The sequence below is a fragment of the Carassius gibelio genome, chromosome A16, assembly GCF_023724105.1.
Source record: "Carassius gibelio isolate Cgi1373 ecotype wild population from Czech Republic chromosome A16, carGib1.2-hapl.c, whole genome shotgun sequence".
NCBI classification, from domain to species: Eukaryota; Metazoa; Chordata; class Actinopteri; order Cypriniformes; family Cyprinidae; genus Carassius; species Carassius gibelio.
The window spans coordinates 15,289,975-15,305,095 of NC_068386.1; the positions used below are offsets into that span (position 1 = coordinate 15,289,975).

Below are 15,121 nucleotides of genomic sequence, written 5' to 3' on the forward strand. Positions count from 1 at the left end.
TGGTCTCAGTTTTCCACCCTTTACGGTTTTCAGTAACTCCCCTGATTTTTCCATTTGACCAGCTGTCTTTCATCAGTTTGAGCTGGTTACATTCTCCTGTCTTTTTTACATAGTTAAACAGTTACATCCTACAAACTGCCCCCTTGACAGTATTCCTGCACGGCTAAAGATGTCTTTGATACTGTTGGACCAAGTATTGTATCTTTGGTCAATACATCTCTCAGCTCAGGGTGTGTACCAGCTGTTTTTAAACATGCTGTTGTGCAATCACTACTAAATAAGAATAACTTGGATCCTTCCATTTTTTTCTAATTTTAGACCTATATTTACATTTATTAATTTAGCAGATGCTTTTATCCAAAGCGACTTACAAATGAGGACAATGGAAGCAATCAAAAACAACAACAAAAAAGCAATGATATATAAGTGCTATAACAAGTCTCAGTTAGCTTAACACAGTACACGTAGCAAGGGCATTTAAATAATATAATAAATGAAAAGACACAAGCAGTTCTGTCTTGGCAAGATTGAGATGAAGGTGATGGTCCTTCATCCAGCAAGAAATGTCTGTTAGACAAGCTGAGATGCAAGTAGCTACTGTATGTATATTTACATTTAGTATGCTAATTAAATTCCCATTTTTATCAAAAGTCTTGGAGAGAGTTGTTTTTAATCAACTTCAATCATTTATCGTTGAATTTAGTATTAATGAAAATTTTCAATCTGGTTTTAAGCCCCATCACAGTACAGAAACTGCTCTCTTAAGAGTCTGGTAGCTCTGCTGTTTTAGTCCTTTTGGATTTGACTGCGGCCTTTAAAACGGTCAACCATTCTATTCTTTTATCTTGACTTGAACAGTGTGTCGGCATTAAGAGCATAGCCCTTAAATACAGTTTAGTCCAAAATGCAGCAGCTCGGCTTTTAACTGGGACTTAAAAGTATGAGCACATTACCCCTGTCCTAGCTTTACTACACTGGCTTCCTGTCCACTTCAGGATTGATTTCAAGATTTTATTGTTTGTTTTTAAGATTTTAAATGGGTTGGTGCCTGCGTATTTATCCGAGCTTTTACATGTTCACCTAATTTGTGGAATAGTTTACCTGTACACATAAGAACTGTTCAGACTGTTGGAATTTTTTTAAGTCATAAAAGACACCTGTATTGCTTGGCTTTTATTTCGAGCTGAGCTGAGACATTGTGATGTTTTTACTGTATTTGTGTGTGACTTTTATTTTTTTATTTTCCGGACATTGTTAAGCACTTTGGTCAACCATGCTTGTTTTTAAATGTGCTATATAAATAAATTGAACTGAACTGAACTGAAGTAATTGTAGCTAATAGCGCCTCTATCGGAAATAAGCTGTTACACATTTCTTGCGTCAGACGCTTTGCGACTGGTTACATCACTTTACGGCAGCGCTGATGAAGCATTGGAGTCTCTTCATGCTGGATTTAGGCAGACGATTCCTCACTGCTGCCTACAGGTGAGTTACTAATGACAGTCAACTTAGTATATTTAAGACTTAAACTAATACAGATACTGCCGTATGTATGCTGATCAATACAATACAATGTGTGTATGTCGTATACGTAGTTTATTGACGTTTGCAATCATAGCTCTGTTGCAATGAACAGATCATGCTTTTAGCCGGTCAAAATACTAAAGCTATTATTGAAACATTACATTACAATAAAAATGATACTTAGTAAAAGAGTTTAAAAAGAATGATGGAGTTTAAATTTTGTGAGATATTCTACGCATGATCAGACAGTGTTATAGATAAGTACAGTTTATTTGTCATTTGCACAATTAAAGCAAGTATGACGAGGCTCAGATCACAAAATTAAATATATAAGTAAAGCAGAAACGTGATATAAAATAGTTGTAAATATTAATATCTTAAAGGTTTTGTTTATTGACAAAGAATATTATATACTTTTGCTTTCACTTCCGTGTTTCTGCTCTGTTGTTAAACAGACACGTACACAAACCTTTAGGAATGAAATACAATGTGTACATTATTTTAAGAGAGTTTTACAATATAAATTTTTTTATTATGACTTGACATGGCTCTCATATCTCTCTGTCAGATGGACACTCTATACATCTCTTCCCACGCTGATGACTTCAGGAGTTTGTTGCCTTTGATCGCTGCTGAATTCTGTCCATCTCCTCCACGAATTGTTCATGAGGACCCTCCGGCTGAGGTGGCCAGGTCTCGTCCTGCGCTGGTCTTAGCTGGCGCGGGGGGCACAGTGCTCACTGGTGTTAATGCTGTGAGCTGGTACCTTGCAGCAGCGGGCAAACGGACAGGCAGCGAGAAGAAACAGGAAAGTCAGGTTTGGCAATGGCTGAGCTTTTCGGAGAACGAGCTGACGCCGGTGGCCTGTGCTGTGACATTCCCTCTGCTGGGGATCATGGGGGCTGATAAGAAGGTATGTATGTAAAAAAAAGGAAACCATGGACTATTTTTTATTATTACTTTTGTTGTAATATCAATGGATCTTTCTTTAATTCCAGCTCCAGCAGAGTTCCAGAGCAGAGCTGTTGCGTGTTCTCAAAGCTCTAGACGAGACTCTAGCACTGCGGACGTTCCTCGTAGGAGAGGCTGTGACTTTGGCAGATATGGCTGTTGCTGTGGCAGCACTCCTGCCATTCAGATATGTGAGTACACATCTGTAACTCTTTTATCCTAACAGATTGTATTATTAAAAGATTAGTACATCCAAAAGATTCGTATTTAGATTCTGTCATCATTCTAAACCTACCTGATTTCTTTATGGCTTTAAATGATTCTTATGCTTTTGCAATGTTAGTACTTCAGTTTAAAATGATTTATTTCAGTTAGTTGCCAAAGGTTTTACTTGTAGGTTTTTCATGAAATATTTATATTTAGTGTATTTTAGAATTGCATGAAAAATTGCATGAATAGAAAATAGTATAAATTCAGTAGTATTAGTTTTACAATTATACAGGTTTTAAATTGATATTTATGTTGTTGTAATTGGTGTCAAAGAATAATTGATTGATTAGTATGTTTGTTTCATTTGTAGGCATTGGAGCCTGTGGACAGGAAGTCGTTGGTGAATGTGACCAGATGGTTTAATACCTGTGTGAACCAGCCACAGTTCCTGAAGGTGTTGGGTAAAATCTCCCTCTGTGAGAAAATGGTGCCTGTAACACCCAAACCTAGCCCTGCTGTCAATGCCACGGCACCTGCTGCTTCTGAAGCGGCTACACCGGCCAATGGTAAGAATGTGTGGGTTTTGAAGATTGGTAAAGTGTTTTGTGTGTATATTACAACCATTATAGACTAGCAGTTTATAGCCTCTAGTAGTTGTCTATGTTGCCGCTGAATGTTTTTAAATATATATTATTCTTAGGTCCTCCTAAAACGGAGGCTCAGCTGAAGAAAGAGGCCAAGAAGCGAGAAAAGATGGAAAAGTTTCAGCAGAAGAAAGAGATGGAAGAGAAGAAGAAGATGCAGCCTCAGACTGAGGTCGAGTGATGATCCCAGCATCTTATCATCTTATTAAAACTGACACAAAACCGAGAGAGACAGACAGCTGAACTTGCCATAATGTATTGCTGCAACTTCTGTCCCCTCCAACAGAAAAAGGCCAAACCTGAGAAGAAGGAACTGGATGTGATCACCTACAACATCCCCACGCCAGCTGGAGAGAAAAAAGGTGTGCTTTTGATTCCATTAGCAGCAATTCTATTTTTCCGATTTGTAATGCACCCGTCCAGTCATTAAAGTATCTCCCTTCATGTGTTTCAGATGTCCTGAGTCCTCTGCCGGATTCTTACAGTCCTCAGTTTGTGGAAGCGGCCTGGTACCCCTGGTGGGAGAAACAGGGCTTCTTCAAGCCTGAATATGGGGTATGACATAAAAATAATCAAAAGTATTTGGTTCCCCCCCCATACACCATAGGTCCCCTGTCATTCAAAAGGTGGGGATCAATAAGAGTGATAACAGAAATTAGTGTTTTTATTCTGCAAGGAAAGATTGAAATTGATCAAAAGTGACAGGAATGTGTTTATTAAAACAAAAGATATGCTGTTCTTTTGAACTTTCTGTTCATCAAGGAATACTGGAAACATGTATCATGGTTTTCACAAAAACAATTACCCTTTTCATCATTAATAATAATTAATGAAAAAGGAATTAGCATATTACTATAATTATAACAGGATAATGTGAAACTGAAGACAGGAATGAATGTAAGTATATTCAAATATAAAACAGTTCTTTTAAATAGTATATTTCACAATATTACTGTATTTTCTATAGACCCCTTAAAAGTTTGTAAACATTGCAACGTCTCCGGGTGGGCGGGGCTTAGCTGGAGGCAAAAAGAGGTGCTGACGCCATGTTGACAAGCGTAAGCTAGAACGTTTTACGAGGGATTTATTAAACATGGATGCAGAAGAAGGTTCGGGACTGTCCGAATATGTACGGTCACTAACTCAGACGAATGGATAACATTACAGTAGCCTACTATTTTTTATTTATTTTTTTTTAAGCTAAGCCTGGTGTAGTTCTTGTATCTTGTTCTCATTGGAAACATTTTAACCAGGTTTTGGATATTTCTTAGACAACATATTAATTACTTTCGGGTGGTTTGGGGAATTTTGTCAAGGCTTATTGTCAAATGTAACCTATCGCTGGGCTAACTATGATTAGCAATGTGGATTATTTTAAGAGACCATTCAAAGGATGGCACACATGTTTGTTTAAAATTTTAGCTAGCTAGTGTGCTGAAGGTTGGCAACTTTTCACCTATAAAATTTAAAACCTGATTTGTACTAGATAAAACTAACACACCAGTACATATGCATAGATTATTTTACCTGATATGAAGTGTGCACTGCAAACACAAGCATTATTTATGATCGTCTCCGTCCAGTCTTTACGTAGTATTGCATTCAACCACAATTGACTTCTTGATTTCTGTGAAGAAATGTCTGCGGGAAAACTTTAGTTTTGAACCAAAAGTGCTGTTCCTTCTATTATGGCAGCCAAAAACACAACAAGATGACATTTTAAAATCAAAACGTCAAACTTTTAGTGCGACTACTTTGAGTTCTTCCTTATGTTTTGCCTCCAGCTAGAGCGGTGACGTCACAGTGACGTAGGCGATTAAGGGGTCTATACTTTACGAGCAAATAAACACAGCCTTAGTGAGAATAAGAGACTTATTTTAAAAACATAAACCTGCTGAATGATAGTGTCAATTTTTGAAATTATTTTTTTGCTTCCAGAGGAAGAATGTAAGTGAGCCAAACCCTCGTGGAGTGTTCATGATGTGTATTCCTCCTCCTAATGTAACCGGATCCCTCCACCTCGGTCATGCCTTGACCAATGCTATTCAGGATTGCCTGACAAGATGGTAACCAGTAATTATAAAAGAATAAATATATATCTATAGACAGGCTAATTACTGGTAATAAAGCATAACAGTGAATTCACTTTGGATAAGCCCAATATCATAAATTACAGTTGAGGAGTGAGCTATGATGTCATCATGCCTCAAAAGTAATGGTGTGTAAAATGGGTTTGGTTTGGTGTGATGATGCAGGCACAGGATGAGAGGAGAGACCACACTGTGGAATCCCGGCTGTGATCACGCTGGTATCGCCACACAGGTGGTGGTGGAGAAGAAACTGATGAAAGAGCGAAAGATGACCAGGCATGATCTCGGAAGAGAGAACTTCATCCAGGAAGTCTGGAAGTGGAAGAACGAGTGAGTGTGAGAGGTTGAGGAGAGTTCTGGAATGGAGGTGGATCGTTCCATTAGATCATTTAAATAATCAGTTTAGCTCCAGTTATGTGAACAATTCTATTTCTCTTCCTTTCGGTGCCCAACAGAAAGGGAGATCGCATCTATCACCAGCTGAAGAAGCTGGGCTCTTCTCTGGACTGGGACAGAGCTTGTTTTACCATGGATGATGTGAGTACAATGCACATAACCCAAACATGCCTGGGTAAAGATAAAAAACAACAACAAAAAATAAAACCCATGTGTTAAATGACATCCAGAAAATCTTTTTTTTTTTAACAAGCATTAAAGTGTAACTATTTAGTGGTGGCTAGTCTGTAATAATGTGTAAAACGGTCTGCTTGCAGAAACTGTCGTTTGCGGTCCAGGAGGCGTTTATACTGATGCATGAGGAGGGTGTGATCTACAGGAGCAAGAGACTCGTCAACTGGTCCTGCACCCTCAACTCTGCCATCTCTGACATAGAAGTGCGTACACACACTCTGATGGCTCTATGTCACTCACTCCTGTCTATGATAAATGCCACTTACATTAAGAAGGTTGGGGGTCTGAGAGGTTTTTTTTTTTTTTTGTCACTTATGCTCACACAATACAGTAAAAACATCTTTCTGGTTAAAAAGAGTATTGTTAAATTTTGCGACAATTTAAAATAACTTTTCTATTTGAATGTATTTGAAAATGTAATGTATTCATGTGATGACAATTTACTATCACTTTTGATCCATTTAAAGCATTCTTGCTGAATTAAAATAATAATTTCTTTCAGATCCCAGACCATTGAACGGCAGTATAAGTGACATAGCAACAATGTTTTATTTTGGACAACTTTCATAAAATTGAGTTTTAAACCATCCCAACACAGTAAAAGCTTGTTTGAAAGCTGTACGTTAAAATGGTCACCATCAGTTTTTAACAACAGTTTAAGTTTATGTGGGAAAGGGACATCTTCACTAACAGTCCCCAAGACTCTTTTTTACTGAGGTCACGTGATGAGTTTTGTGTTCCAGGTTGATAAAAAGGAGCTGACGGGGCGAACTCTCCTTCCTGTGCCGGGTTATAATGAGAAGGTTGAGTTTGGAGTGCTGGTGTCCTTCTCTTACAAGGTTGAAGGATCAGGTGAGAGTGGAGTGTGGAGAAATGAGATTAGATCCACTGACGACGAGATATATAGACAATTTTAAAATGAAATGTTGTCCTGCAGATGAGGAGGTGGTAGTGGCCACCACTCGTATTGAGACCATGCTCGGAGACACAGCTGTCGCCGTCCACCCTAATGACTCCAGATATCAGGTGACACAATAGTTTCCTTCTCAAAACCCTTGAGTTAAATGTTTGAGTTCAATTCACTCAAAATCTCTTTTCTGTCCAGCATCTTAAAGGAAAGATGGTCGTCCACCCATTCTGTGACAAAAAGATGCCCATCGTGTTTGATGACTTTGTTGATATGAGCTTCGGAACAGGTAATAAATGAGGTTTTCTTTCAGCTTGGTGTCTTCTGGGTCCGTGTCCAGTTTACAGTGCAGTGTTGTTGTACAGGTGCTGTGAAGATCACTCCTGCTCATGATCATAATGATTATGAGGTGGGAGAGAGACACAAACTGCCCTTCATCAACATCCTAGATGAAAATGGCCTCCTCATCAATGTTCCTCCTCCATTCCTGGTAGGCACACACATATTGTGATATATTTCACCCTATTTATACCAGGTATTTGAATCTTGCTGCAGATATGATAATAAACTGATTGATTGTTCTTTGAATAATCTGCTTTTCTCTGGTGTTTTAGGGAATGAAGCGCTTTGAGGCGAGGAAAGCTGTGCTCCAGGCTCTGAAAGACTTGGGTCAGTTTAAGGAGGTCAAAGACAATCCTATGGTGGTGCCCGTCTGCAGGTTAGACGCTGACTCACACTCAACTTCTTAACATTCAGCCGCTTTCAGCTAATGCTCTGGTCTGATAGAATTGTGAAGTGAAAAATCAATGCTGAAAGCAAAAATGATTTCCTTAACTCCCCATATGCCCCTGGATGGTCATGGACCGGTGTGAAGGATACAGTACAGCCAATGGAAACATAAATGAAAATGTTCACGCGAACTGTCTTTATTTGCAATTATTTATAATAAAATATTATGCAAGTATGCAAGGTATGCAAGTACCTGCTGGTGGAATATCCAAGAGATGAACAATGTAAAAATAATATAATTATGTTTTAATAATATTTTAAGAGGAATAAATAAATTTTGTAGAACTTTTAAAGGTGCATTGTTAAGGCTGTCATTCGGCAACAAATTACACCACCAGAGAACAGTAATCTTTAAATATGCCAGTTCTCTAACCACAATGTTATATACAGGAATTTTTATTATTATTTTTAAAAAGCGAATCATGCTACCGTTCAAAGGTTTGGGGTCAGTAAGATTAAAAACAGCAATATAGTGAAATATTACAGTTTAAAATAATTACTTGATATATTTTTGTATTGAAAATTTAAATTTATTCCTGTGATGACAGCTAATTTTCAGCAGCCATTACTACAGTGCTTAAAATAAATTATTATCATCAACAATTTTGGAAACAGTTGCTGCTTAATATTTTTGCGGAAACTGTGATACATTTGTTTTTTGCCGGAGTCTTAGATGTATAGAAAGTTCAAAACGTTTTTTTAAATTAGATTTACTTATAAATGTCTATATTGTCACTTTTGATTAATGCATACCTTTATTAATTAGCATACTTTTTTTTAAACAGTCTTATTGACCCCAACCATTTGAACGATTGTGTGTAATTGTTTAGTTTAGCGAAATAAATACACTTAGCTTTTGTTTGTCTGCTCATCCAATCAAAATATGCTCTTTTGGTGCTAATTCATCTGTCTCCTGATAGAAGCTAACCAAATCATGCAGATGCCAACAAGGACAGGTTGCCCGACATCTTACTATAAACAAAACTACTTAAATATTCAACCCATTCTATAATTACTAACAAATTCATAAGTTGTAATTTATAATTTGTGAATAATGTATTGCAGTTTATTAATCATTTCTGTAGAAATGCCCTCTATTCTTTATTTCAGCTGTTATATTAACATGTAAATGGGTGTTGAGCACGTGTATGTGTGTTTTCAGCCGTTCTAAGGACATAGTGGAGCCTCTGCTGAAGCCTCAGTGGTACGTGGACTGCAGAGAGATGGGAAAGCAGGCCGCAGATGTTGTCAGAAATGGAGAGCTCAAGATCATCCCTGACAACCACCTCAAAACCTGGTTCAACTGGATGGACAACATCAGGTGACCCATCTATCTCAGCTCAGCTGTTCTCTGCTGGAGTTTCTTGTTTTTTCTGCGTGTGGTAATGTTTTTCGGGTTTCAGGGACTGGTGCATCTCACGGCAGTTGTGGTGGGGTCACAGGATACCGGCGTACTTTGTGACTGTGAATGATCCGTCAGTCAAACCAGGCGAGGTGAGCAGATCCAAATGCAGCATGCAGTGTGTGTGTAGGTTACACACAGATGCTGGGAATTAAGATGTTATTGTTTGTGTTTAGGATATGGACGGACATTATTGGGTCAGTGGCAGATCACAGGAGGAGGCCAGAGAAAAAGCTGCCAAACGCTTCAATGTTACCGTGGACAAAATTTCTCTGCGCCAGGGTGCGCCAAGTCTTACATTTATATGCTCTCATTACAACGGAGTTAATTTATCCTCCTGTTTTGCTTATGTCAGTATTTACCCCCTGGCATCAATAAAGCATCTTTCTGTCTGTTTTGTTACAGATGAGGATGTGTTGGACACTTGGTTCTCCTCAGGGATCTTCCCCTTCTCCATCTTTGGCTGGCCCAATGAGGTCAGATATTAATACAGCACACACACACACACACACACACACACTATGTATGTAAGACTGCAGTGGCAGTATTTAGTCTAAACTCAGTCCAAATGTGTTGGCCTAGGTCTTGTGATATTCCTTATCATATGAGACAATATTTAATATGCATCACGTTTGTCAACAATCAACTGTATGAAATGTAAAATGACACGCAGGTTTGTGGTGGATGCTAAAAGAACAGCCCTATTTTTTATTTAATAAAATAACATGTAATTGATTTTATTGTTATTGTTACATAATTTTATTTTACAGTGATTTTAAATAATTTTTTTCCTTTTTTATGCAACCACTGCACTGCAATGTGAATAAATAAATATATATATATATATATATATATATATATATATATATATATATATATATATATATATATATATATATATATATTTAGTTTTTTTCAAAAAAATTATTTTGATTACATAAGCATTATATTATACCTGCACTGATGATCATTTTGCACTTTCTGTGTGTTAGTCAGAGGATCTGAGAGTCTTCTACCCAGGCACGCTGTTAGAGACGGGACATGATATCCTGTTCTTCTGGGTGGCTCGTATGGTCATGATGGGCCTCAAACTCACTGGAAAACTACCGTTCAAAGAGGTGGGTGTGTTGATGTGTGTGCAGGGTTTCTTATATTTAGTTTAGGTCATAAAAAGTATTAAATGGTACAAGAAAGTCTTTCAAGAGGTCTTAAATTTGGGGATGGAAAGACAAGAATTGCGATATGGTTTAGTGTGATGGTTAAACTTCAAAATGTTAAGTTTACATTGAATATAATGAGTGTTGCACATTTCAGCAGATGGTAAGCGCCATCTGCTGACAGAAAAAGAATTAGCATTTTCAATAAACCATTTGCTGTTATAGTTCAGACCAGTGTGAAAATCAGCCCATGTTTTTATGCTGCAAACATGCAGAGTTGTAAATGTGTACTGGTGGATTGACACACCTACACACATGGTATTACATTTATTTGTGCAGATCTTAAAAAGGTCTTAAAGTCTTACATTTTAGCATAAAAATCCTGCATATACCATGTGTATGTAAATTTAATTTTAATTTTACATTAAATATACCATGTGTATGTGTATTTTTTCTATATTATAAATTTTTTTTATATTATATATTTTATTTTTGGAGCTCGTGGAGCTACATGATTTAAAAGTAGTGTCTAACCGACTGCTGAACTTGTTCCCAGATGTATTAAGCTGTGTCACTGCAATCAAAGCTAGACTAACTTGAGTTTGGTAACTCGAGGTGTATATCTGATGTGTTTGTTCAGGTGTACCTGCATGCAGTGGTACGGGATGCCCATGGAAGGAAAATGAGCAAGTCTCTAGGTAACGTCATCGACCCTCTGGACGTCATCACTGGCATTTCACTGGAGGTAACTGAACAACAACAGCTCTTCCATCAACACCACATGGCTACATAAGGTGTCATTGCACAAAATTAATTTGAGATTTGTGTGTGTGTGTGTGTGTGTAGGGTCTTTATGCTCAGCTAATGGACAGCAATCTAGACCCTCTGGAGATTGAGAAGGCCAAACAGGGACAGGTATAACCCGGTTTCTTGAGATTCCTTGAAATCTGTTGTTACGGTTTCTTTATCTGCTGCTATGCTTTTCTATGACATTCTGTTTGTGTCCGCTCTGTAGAAATCCGACTATCCCAGTGGAATTCCAGAATGTGGGACTGATGCTCTCAGATTTGCTCTGTGCGCTTACACCAGTCAAGGTAAAAAAAAAAAAAAAAAAAAAAAATCAAAAGCATATCTACATTGACCTGTCAGATACACTCGTACACAAATAGTAGTTTGCACAATGTTAGTGTAGTTAACAAATATTATGAATTTATTAGTGTACTTAGTGTAAATATACAGCATTGAATCTCCGTTTAAAATTAGTTCAATATATATAAGGTATGTGGTTACATAAAGTATTATTTTGTGCTTTTTGTTTATTTCTCCCAGGCCGAGACATTAATCTGGATGTGAACAGGATTCTGGGATATAGGCATTTCTGTAACAAGCTGTGGAATGCAGTGAAGTTCGCCATGAGGACTCTGGGAGAGGGGTTTGTGCCCTGGGAGAAAGCTCAGGTGAGAGAGAGATGGACGGGAGGAAGTGAAAGATAGATGGAGGATGTGTCAGGACGTGTTATGTTGCTAACTTCTACTCTGTGGTGTATTGTGTGTAAATGATTCTGTGTCTCTCAGCTGTGTGGCGGTGAAAGTGTGTCTGATCGCTGGATTCTGTCCCGTCTGAGCGCAGCAGTAGCCCTGTGCGATAGCGGATTTCAGGCCTACGATTTTCCGACAATCACCACTGCCATCTATAATTTCTGGCTGTACGAGCTCTGCGATGTCTATCTGGTAATGAATACATCTGCTTTTTGCCTCGTCATTTGTATATTTAATGTTGTCTTTTTTTGTGCACATTTATTTGTGCACATTTTTGGGGAAGTTACTAATTTTTTTTCGGCTGATGTAGGAGTGTGTGAAGCCGGTGTTGAGCAGGACAGACTCGGAGGGACAAAAGCAGGCGGACATCTGCAGACAGACTCTCTACACCTGTTTGGAGGTGGGACTCCGTCTCTTGTCTCCCCTCATGCCTTTTGTTACTGAAGAGCTCTTCCAGCGGTTGCCAAGAAGACATGCTCAGGACAGCCCTCCCAGCATCTGTGTCACTCCTTATCCAGAAACATCAGAGGTGAGAGGTCAAGGGTGAAGGCAGTGTTTTCTAGCATCTAGGCTGGTAAAAATGTTACTCTGATAAAGAATGTCACATCATGCTGTTGGCAGGAAAACCTTGTGATTTACCTCAGCCAAATTACATTTCTGGTGGATTTGAGGATTCCGTTAGTAAAAAGTCAGGATAGTGATGCGTTCATGTCGCCCACACACACTGTGTGCGTATGAAAGGGTCCAATAAAAAAAATGTTTTAGATAACTTAACGGTTTATTAATCACGATATAGTCTTTGATGTCCCACTATAATGCGTTCTTTTGAGAGTTCTATCCTGGATCATTTTTTCTTTCTGAACAAAATGTATTCTGTGGTGGTTTCTGGTGTAAATGGTGTGTTTTGTTTGTTTTGTAGTTCTGTTGGCACAGCGAGGACGTCGACCGTCAGATGGAGTTTGTCATGTCTGTGGTCAGAACCATCCGATCACTCAGGGCCGATTACAACCTGACCAAGACCCGCGCTGACTGTGAGACATCACACAGTACACTGCACACTCATCTCAAACTGACTAGATTCAGCTAGGGATGCACTGATTCAAGGCCTGGGTCAATATTGGTGTTTTAAGGGTGCTTTCACACCTGCCTCATCTAGTTTGGTTAAATCGCGCTAAGGTTCATTGTCTCTCTTGGTGCGGTTTGTTTGGGCGGGTGTGAATGCAGCTATCGCACTATGGTGTGCGCATAAAAAGCAGATCAAACAAGCGATTGCAAACAGACTCTGGAGCGGTTCGCTCGTGGTGAGAAGGCATGAATGACGCAGAGGAATGTAAACAGGTGACCTGCTTAAACACAGTTTGGTATGGTTTACAATGTTGCCTTGTGAACGCGAAGCGAACCAAGAAGAAAATGCATCATCGCAACAAACTTTTTCGGAACAAAGCAAACAATCTTCTGGTCTGAAAACACCCATATGGACCATTTCAAACAGAGTGGGAATCGGTCTGATGTGACCGATTCAAATGCAGTGCTGGATGGTCATAAAAATGAATGCAATATTTGTTAGTTGTTATCTGATATTTGTATTTTTTTATTAGTAAATACTGGATTTTTTTTTTATATTGGACAGCATTTATTTGAGAGAATAATTTGTCTCTTTTGATCAAATGAATGCATACGTGCTAAACAAAAGTGTTAATGTGTTGCATAAACGTGTTGTAGAACAGTTGTGCAGTTCATGAGCTTCATTACAGAATTGCAAGAGGCTAAAGTTGGTGCATCCCTAATTTCAATATTACCCACATCACACACAACCTACTGAGCATGGATGGTGTTAACATATGAGAACCTCACACTCTTTGTATTGTATTTTTATTAGCAGACACGTGTGTCTTATCTCACGGTTGTTTTATCTCTCTGTATCAGGTTATCTACAGTGCATAGACTCTGATACTGCTGCTCTGGTCCAGACGTACAGTCTTCAGATCCAGACACTGTCTTACTCTCAGGCTATTTACCCAGTGGTAGGGGGTGACAGCGCAATCCCACAAGGCTGTGCGGTGGCCATCGCCTCAGATAAATGCACTGTTCACCTCATGCTAAAGGTAAAAATTCTTTGAGGATGTTTCATGATGAAAGCATCTTCACTTGCACTAATACACCTGAAGGAGATTTATTCTGGTTGTTATAATCCCCACCACAGCTGCCAAATACATTCATAAATGTGACAAACTGGAAATGGGGAGATAACGTGCATTTAAATATGATTCTCTAAAAATAACAAACACATTCGAGTGTAATGAGCTTTCTGTGTTTATAAATATGCTGGTTTCTAAATCCTTTTCTGCAAATCAGGGTTTGATCGATTTGGAAAAGGAGGTCACTAAACTGACAGCAAAGAAAGGGGAGCTGGAGAAACAGATGGAAAAGATGAAGGAAAAGATGGCCAAGAACGACTACAAGGAGAAAGTTCCTGTTAAAGTGCAGGAGGCAGATGCGGAGAAGGTAAGTAGGATGTAGGGGAAACAATTTGTCTGAGAAAATGGTCTTAAATTAATTTCCTGCAGTTGCTTTTCTTGAAGAAAAGTGCAATGTTTGTATTTTCTCTCCAGCTGAGGCAGAATGAAACCGAACTGCAGAAAGTGAAGGAAGCCATCGAAAACTTCAGAAAGATGATGTAACAACTCCTCTTCGTCATGTTTTTTTTTTTTTTTTGTCATTTATGAAATTTTCCATTCAGATTTTGTTCTCTCTGTCTAATGTATTTCAGTCCTGTCTACTGAACAATAATGTGGGGAAACTTGAATAAACATCAACCTTAGATAGAAAATTATGGATTTTGTCTTTCGTTTAATTGTATTATGAAGTCACTAAGCTTTATAAATCCGTATATATACACTTACACACATAAAACATCAGGCCCCTTTAATTAAAATAATCAAATGTTATTGCTTTACAGCCTGAAATGGATGCAGTTTTTGTTTTTTCAGTTTAACTTATAACATCCAAGTGAAAGATATAACACCAACATGTCAGAAAAAACAGATAAAAAATACCCGAATCACTGAGTTGAAAAAAAGGATCACCCCCTCGTAAAAATGACTTGTAAACTCACTCAGGTTTAGCTGAACACCTTCTCAATGGCACACAAAGCCATTTGATTTTCAACTGTGATCATCTGTGGTCATTTTGATCAGTTCAGAATAAAAAAAAGCTTTCCTGGAGCATCAGTCCTTGGTAGTGCAGCTGAAGCAAACAATCAACTATGGGTGGCAAGGC

At 38.3% G+C, this 15,121-nt stretch overlaps 1 protein-coding gene across 1 annotated transcript; it reads left to right on the forward strand.

Annotated features, from left to right (window-relative positions):
• The first annotated feature begins 1,363 nt into the window (after positions 1-1,363).
• On the forward strand, positions 1,364-14,672 carry LOC128030734 (valine--tRNA ligase). The gene is made up of 31 exons (XM_052618611.1): positions 1,364-1,485; positions 2,093-2,437; positions 2,523-2,666; positions 3,056-3,251; positions 3,386-3,501; positions 3,616-3,691; positions 3,784-3,884; positions 5,268-5,395; positions 5,585-5,749; positions 5,875-5,956; positions 6,133-6,252; positions 6,793-6,901; positions 6,987-7,075; positions 7,155-7,245; positions 7,322-7,446; positions 7,571-7,674; positions 8,908-9,066; positions 9,149-9,239; positions 9,324-9,429; positions 9,553-9,623; positions 10,140-10,265; positions 10,945-11,049; positions 11,151-11,219; positions 11,320-11,398; positions 11,634-11,761; positions 11,879-12,034; positions 12,153-12,371; positions 12,762-12,873; positions 13,769-13,947; positions 14,198-14,347; positions 14,455-14,672. The coding sequence occupies exons 2-31, from the start codon at positions 2,093-2,095 to the stop codon at positions 14,521-14,523; spliced, it is 3,810 nt and encodes a 1,269-aa protein (XP_052474571.1). The 5' UTR covers positions 1,364-1,485; the 3' UTR covers positions 14,524-14,672.
• The last annotated feature ends 449 nt before the right edge of the window (positions 14,673-15,121 follow it).

Coding starts and splice junctions, on each gene's coding strand:
- LOC128030734 (XM_052618611.1), top strand. CDS start 2,093: ATGGACACTCTATACATCTCTTCCCACGCTGATGACTTCAGGAGTTTG. Junction 9,067..9,148: donor AACTGGATGGACAACATCAG/GTGACCCATCTA, acceptor TTCGGGTTTCAG/GGACTGGTGCATCTCACGGC. Junction 9,624..10,139: donor TCTTTGGCTGGCCCAATGAG/GTCAGATATTAA, acceptor TCTGTGTGTTAG/TCAGAGGATCTGAGAGTCTT.